We start from the raw sequence: 6901 nt of genomic DNA on the forward strand, positions 1-6901 counted from the left end.
TATTCTATATGTTACCTAGGTGATGCATACTTTTCAATCAGAAAGACCCTCTGATAATGTCTTTTAGCACCAGATAACTGTATAGGCAAGAGCTCCACTCTAGCACATCTTTAAATTACAAAGGAATATTTACACATGAACAAGCAAAATTAAAGACCGTGGTCTAACCTCTGCAAACGAAACCTTACCCAGCATCACTTTCCAAAATTTGCCTCTGACGGTAGTGACCTGTGATATTTCAAACTGCAGTAACCCCAGAATTAGAAAAACCGATATTTTCCGGTTGCCCAGCTCACTTCATTAGATCAAAGCGAGAGATCTACCATAAAACATACAATTTTCAGACTTACCGTACACATTTTGGTTTATCATTTAACGACAACACTATCCAGCATATCATATGCAGATGAGTGCAACAGGAACTAATAAGGGATCCTTCAAACCAACCATAACATAAATAAAAATTATATATAATAATAAAGATTTAATTTAAAAGCTTTGTCAAACTAGTCCAATTTCTAACCTTGCTTGAACTTACTCAACCATGGCAAGTGCAGAAAAGCACAAGTAGAAAGACTATCTAATTGACAATCTTGTATCACCAGATAACCATATATACAAGACTGATGACTGGCTCAACAAAGGCACTCCATTCCAGCACATCTTCAAATAACAAACAAATTTATTATTTGAACACTCAAGACACTTTAAAACAAATATCACAAATAAAAAGAAAAGTGGTTATACCTGTGCAAGCGAAACCTCGCCTCGCAGTACATTCCCAAAATGGGCGGTGACGGAAACAGCCTGATCAAACAACCTGCATATGAAAACACCAGTATTACAAGGACCAAAATTGTCCAGTTGCCCAGCCCCTTACCTTTGACAGAACTAGGCGTGAGACAACTCCCTCAACATGTCATACTATTTTTAGTATTACTGCATACATTTTGGCCCCTTTTAACCTATCAGCAAAGTCAAGTGCTTGCACATCAAGATAAACAGAATAGTTCAACAGGAACAACTGTTGCAGAATCCAATAAGATCCAGAAGACTTAATTACAAAAAAGTAGCTTTAACAAATGGAGAATACATCAGGTATCTTCACAAGACAATTGATCAGTTTCAATACGACACAAAAATCTTAGTAACCATCATAGTCCACCTTAAATTAAGTTTCACATAGACAAAAAATATGAATGGAACACAGATGTCTCATACCTGCAGAAGATAATTATGCATTCAACATATGAAAATCTAGCTCTGCAGACATGTTCTGGTCCATCATGCCACAATCACTGCATACTAAGTAGGTGGAGATACAACTGCAAAGTAACAGAAGAAACTGGAAAAACATACATTTAATCACACCTTTACTACTTTAATGTTTAGTGTACTTACTCCATTTCAAATCTTATTAAAGACTAGAATACATAAAGCTCAATTACTTTAAAGGTTATCTATTAAGGTACGTTTATTCCTGACAGTTTTCTGAATCGTCAAATATGAAATACACACATTTCAATCAATCACATCATGTTTTTATCATCGGATTGCTTTGAATGAAATGAAAAGCTACTGCTGCTGCAAAAAAAGACAAAACTACCATAACGCTACATTAACCAACACCTAAGACCTTACCGAACAGAACAACCATACGTACCTGCGCGTAGCATCTCAATGAAGAATGATATTTCATTTTCTCTCTATAAGACGACATAAGCAAAGGTTGCCAAACAATATTGACCCGAAACTCCCTTTTTCTTTTTTAAATAATAGACGCACGTTGCCGGTTTTGCAAAAAATCCCAGGCCCCCCTAAAAAAAGTGAATTTGGGGCTGTTGATTACTTCCCAAACTGAGTGGGTTGGACCGTTGGGTCGGTTTCTGAATTAATCAGGTGCCCCACTACGATTTTTTTAGCAGCTTATTCGGTTTCTAAAATTTAAAAAAGTAGGGGGGGGGGTTAAATTAAAAAATGTATAAATTTTACATTTTAACATCAAAAACTTTTACTAAACTTCTACCTTTTAGTAAAAACAGGTAGAAAATCAGACTAGCACCGAACCTCCCCCCCAAATAAAAAACCAACGAAACAAACACATGTTGCTTTTTCCAAACAAACTTCGAAATGTACTCGTTAGATGGCGTGTTTGGCTTTTGCTTCCATATCTTGTTTGTTTATTTTCAATGTTACGCAACTGAGGTTTTGAATAGGAGTAATAGTCGAAGTTTGTAATACTATTACAATTATTTGTAAATATTTTCCTCATTAAAAGCAATTAAAAAATTAAACTAAATCTGCTGCATCAATAATACAAAACTTGTGGTAGAAATTGATATGAACGTAAACAAGCAGAACACGTTTGCTAACTTGTTACTTCTGCCACAGACTAGGAGAAAATTTCTCTACTCATAGTCTGTGCTTCTGCTGAGCACTTCCTATTGGACGTTTATTTACTTAATAATATGATTCCTCTTTTTAAAATATAACTTTCTTCGTTTTCGGAATCAAGCATGATAACTTCTTTCTGAGTGATGGTAAAAATGAATAAAAAATCATTTAATTGTTTTGGTTCGAATAGTACTAGAAATCGATCGATAGCGAAAATCGAGTTACAACGTGTTTGGCGCAGTAGATTCCCTACGCACTTTCCAGGTTGTAAATAATATATTGTAAGAACTTGTCTGGAAGACAGTTTTCATTTTTCCAGGTCACCTGCTATACGCTTTCGCCATTACCTGTCGTAAGTAGATACACTGTATGTAGAAAGTAATATGTTACAAGATAATTTACAAGTTATTTCAAGTTAAAATCAGTAATTCAGATTTGCATAGCAACACCATATGTGTGATCACCACGCGGTATCTTATTATTTTGTTTTTCTACGTGATTTTTTCAGACTGCCAAAATGTCAGCATCACCGATTGCTCGCCAGGCCGCTCAACCTCAAGGTCAAGCCATACCAAGACGAATTCTCATCAATGATGCCAGTCAATTACCACATGATTATTCTAGTACACCTAATGGCACTCTGTATTCAACAACTCCTGGAGGTATACTGAATGAAGTTTGCCTTAGCAACAACACATTTGTATCAAGTTTCACTGAATATTTGGTTTGACGATGGTGATTTTTTAATTTAAGTTTTTTTTCATCTACAGGCACCAAGATTATTTATGATCGCAACTTTCTATTGCAAATGCGCAATTCTCCTGTTGCACGGACTCCACCAAAGAATTTGCCTGTAATTCCTGGTGTAACTTGTGATGGTCCTCACAAAGAGAAGGAGAAATCCAAGTTGATCAATGGGCAGAAAAATGTTACTGCACAGCACAAACCTGTTGAGCTTCCTACAGTTGAAGTTGAAAAAGGTGGTTACAAATTCTTACATGAAATAAGAAGTTATTGAAATTTATATTTACAATTTTATTGTATTTTAGTTGAAGACAAGAAACAGGAAGAACCTCAATTTGAAATGGATATTTGAATTTGCATTCAAGCACAAATCCAAATAATCTGTAGACTTCAATATTTCTACGAACTTGGAAGATATACAAGTTCTTAATCAAGACAAAGTGATGCAATTGTTCAGCTTGTATGATGCATTGTTTTTTTTTCCCAGTTATAAACAACGTTGATTTTTCTGACATTTCACCGGAACATCTAATTAGTGTGAAAAAAAAGTCATGGTTTATTTTCCTTTGATTCAAGGAGAAATCGTTTTTGTTGTTTTTTTTTTGTGGGGTTTGTTTTGTGCTACAAATAAATTGATGGAAATAGCAAAATGTGTGAATAAGTATAGTTTACAGACGAGACAAACAAACTTCAGCAATCCGATGCAAAGTAACTTAAGAGAAATTTTCAATTTGAAGATAAAGTGCTCACATCTCCCGATACCCGACATAGCTTATTTCCTGCAACTCGCAAGAATAGTAGCTATTGTTTCATGAAGATTGGTGAGGTTAATTGCACTATACATTTTAGAACTGCATGCCATAATTTCAGAGAAAAAGACCTAGTCACCCCTTCCACAAATCCCCTGAAACAAAAATAGAAAAAAGAAATAAGAAAAAAAAAAAAAAAAAGGGAAACACTAAATAGCATCGAGAGATTTCGTCTATGTACACACGCTTGGAGCTTTTAAATAGATTCCATATTGTTAACATAACAATGGTTAAAACAGAAGCTTTGTCGTTGCTTCGGAATAGGTCAGTCCATCGTCTTCCTTTTGACTCCATGCTCTTGGAAAGGTTGAGTTGAATCACCTCCATCAATACCCGACGAATCGCTGGAATCAGAGGATGAGTCTGAATCTGACTCGACCTCCTCGTCTGGATCGTAGAAGAGTTCAGCGCCAGGAAATAGGTATCGGCCCGGTTGAACAGCCAGGTACGTGTTCTCTGAATATTTGGAACATCAATCCGTTTAATGTTAAAAGAGCATACAAATACCCAAGGTGTAGTAAACATTACCTGGCAGTTGATCAGCCAGATTAACTTTGATTCGTGGTTCCCACCATCCGGTCATGTCATGTGTCACCGCTTCCACATCATTTGACTCTGTTGCTTCCATTTCCAGGCTGCCAGTCGACATACCACTATCGCGTCGCAATGGGTCTTCCTGATCTCTTTTAGGAAAAAGAGGTGCAGGTAAGGCCACAGAAGGTATCGGGCGTGGTGGCAAGCGACTGATCTCCTTTAATGACTCGCGATAGCAAATTCCATCTTCCCACTGTGGACCCAACCTTAGTTTAAGGAACAGAATTTCGTGAGACTCAATACTGATAGAAATATTTCGTGTTTTCTGTTCATACAAATGACACAGTTGGTTGACGATGATATCGCAATCTCCCAGTAACTCGACATCAAAAACCATGTGGCGGAGTGGCTCGCGGTTGATAAGAATTTGCGGAACATGGTTCGGAAGCGCGCCTAAGGGAAAGTAAGAATTAATTTCAAGTTTCCTTGGAAGAGAAATGAGATTAACATACATGGGATAAGTGCGACAGGCCGAACTTTGAGCGATGACCCAATCACGATTATCAGGTCACATTCTTCTTTATCGAGGACCATGGCTTGGTGGAATTCGTCGGGCATGCCTTCACCGAAGAAAACGATGTCGGGCTTCATGATAGGTTGCGCCGATAATCCCGCCGCTGACGATGTGCTAGCCTCCTCTTCTTCATCTTTTGATGCGTTCGAGCATTTTGGACAAAGCGGAATGCGTTGCTCCATTATATCCTTTTCTATCTCATTTGATGGGACGCGATGCTGGCAGCGTAAGCAGGTAGCAGTAGCAAAGGAACCATGGCATTGGATAACCCGTTCGATATCTGCTTGTTGCTCTAGCGTATCAATGTTCTGTGTGTAGTTGCGCAAAAGCTTATTTTGTCGCTCGAGCAAACGAATAAACCTAAAAGAAATGATCCGTGAGTGAATTTTCAAATGGTTGAGACAAAGTTTCTCACTTGTGGCATTTTGAAGGAGTGAACTGTCCTGGCCAAAGGTCGCGAGCAAACTTAAAGAATGGTCGAGGATCTTTTCGGAAGTAATGGATATCAAACATAGCCTGAGGATCAGGTAAGTCAGGGAAGTCTACAGCCAAACGGGCGTAAATACCATCACGACTACGGAAGTCGGGAATGCCGCAAGAAACAGAAACCTAAAAAATACTTTTCGTTTTTACAAATGCAGGATTACGCATAAAAATTTCAAATTACCCCCGCTCCGGTTAGAACTAGAATTTTTTTACAGCTGCGAAGCAGTCTGACAGCATCAGATATTGAATTAATGTGGCGTAGACGTTCCCTTCTTGGAGGTTCACTTACGATGTTAACGATGATCTGCCAATGCAAGAAATTTAGTTATATAGGAAATGCTAGGGGGATTTTAAAAAGAAGATTCATCTTAAAATTGAATTACCTTCCAAAGGGTTACATCATCAAGGTGGGTTGGGATTTGAGCATCATTTGGCACTAACTCATTCAAGATGGTACGAGGGTTTGTTCCAAGAAGCATCTGTTGTTGTACCCAAGACATAGTTCCTGATGATGGTTCCCAGTCATGATTGCTCAGGTCACTCAACCCACTGATGTCTGAAACATCACTGTTTGAGGAAGAATCATCATCTTTCTCTATGTTGTCCATCGTATCATCAGCACCTCGAACTACTGGCAAAGCATAGCTGAAGGAAGAATAAAGTATATTTTAGACAACCAGTATTCCTTTTTAATGACTTTAACCAATAAGTACCTGGTAGAGGGAAGATCATTAGTTAGATTTTCGTCTTCACTGCTGGCTAGAGATGTAAGTTCACTAAAGCCAGAGTCCCCAGCATTGAACATTTCACAGCTGCTTAGTTGCCCTGCATCATTTGCTGTAAGGTCGTAACAGAAAAGAATCAAAATCCAGTTAAGTAAACAAATCGCACATAAATAAAATCAACATTAAATCAACAAATCAAATTCATAAAATAAATTTGAAATATGTACTAATCAACTCTCAACTCACAAGTCACAACAAACTATCGAGTTTTAAAAAGACCGCCAGAAAACTATGGCAACGCTGCAAACCGACTGAAAAGAAGGGCGTTTCCCACTGCCAATGGCCGTGCCAACCAACAAAAGGCCATTTACCTCAAGAGCGTGTACAATCTTTTCGTAAGAATTCTTTCAGGTTAACTAAGGGCTTAAATTAATGAAATCAACTAAACAAGTACTTACAAAGCTGTTGGCCCTCAATATAGGCTTGGGAAATGTCAACTGAAAGCAAAGTCCTACTTCTTTTCGGACTGTGAAAGTTCTCGCTCATGTCGGCCATATTCACTCTTCACTTCGATCAGCTCGCGAGGGGGCGCTTCTTCTTCTTCACAACGGCGACCGAGTGGCAGGTCAGCGTTG

The 6901-nt window shown here is 38.1% G+C and overlaps 2 protein-coding genes and 1 long non-coding RNA gene across 6 annotated transcripts; 1 reads left to right on the forward strand and 2 right to left on the reverse strand.

Moving 5' to 3' along the window:
• Positions 1–9: 9 nt before the first annotated feature.
• Positions 10–972, reverse strand: LOC116929600. Of its 3 annotated transcripts, none has more exons than XR_006650975.1 (6): positions 881–972; positions 748–820; positions 524–663; positions 351–435; positions 169–243; positions 10–108 (listed from the first exon to the last, which is right to left on the reverse strand). It is a non-coding gene; the product is annotated as an uncharacterized LOC116929600 (long non-coding RNA). The 3 variants fall into 3 exon arrangements; XR_006650977.1 differs by having other exon boundaries at positions 17–108; positions 189–243; XR_006650976.1 differs by having other exon boundaries at positions 16–435.
• A 1612-nt stretch (positions 973–2584) lies between these two features.
• LOC116929608 (eukaryotic translation initiation factor 4E-binding protein 1) lies at positions 2585–3788 on the forward strand. Of its 2 annotated transcripts, none has more exons than XM_032936871.2 (4): positions 2585–2746; positions 2903–3056; positions 3165–3374; positions 3444–3788. In XM_032936871.2, the coding sequence occupies exons 2-4, from the start codon at positions 2912–2914 to the stop codon at positions 3488–3490; spliced, it is 402 nt and encodes a 133-aa protein (XP_032792762.2). In that variant the 5' UTR covers positions 2585–2746; positions 2903–2911; the 3' UTR covers positions 3491–3788. The 2 variants fall into 2 exon arrangements, with proteins under 2 accessions (XP_032792762.2, XP_045034482.1); XM_045178547.1 differs by having other exon boundaries at positions 2644–2761.
• On the reverse strand, positions 3671–6867 carry LOC116929602 (NAD-dependent protein deacetylase sirtuin-1). The gene is made up of 9 exons (XM_032936863.2): positions 6725–6867; positions 6255–6378; positions 5925–6186; positions 5723–5845; positions 5471–5664; positions 4994–5415; positions 4817–4934; positions 4476–4747; positions 3671–4403 (listed from the first exon to the last, which is right to left on the reverse strand). The coding sequence occupies exons 1-9, from the start codon at positions 6819–6821 to the stop codon at positions 4213–4215; spliced, it is 1803 nt and encodes a 600-aa protein (XP_032792754.1). The 5' UTR covers positions 6822–6867; the 3' UTR covers positions 3671–4212.
• Positions 6868–6901: the final 34 nt, after the last annotated feature.

The sequence above is a fragment of the Daphnia magna genome, linkage group LG8 (genome assembly GCF_020631705.1).
Source record: "Daphnia magna isolate NIES linkage group LG8, ASM2063170v1.1, whole genome shotgun sequence".
NCBI lineage: Eukaryota > Metazoa > Arthropoda > Branchiopoda > Diplostraca > Daphniidae > Daphnia > Daphnia magna.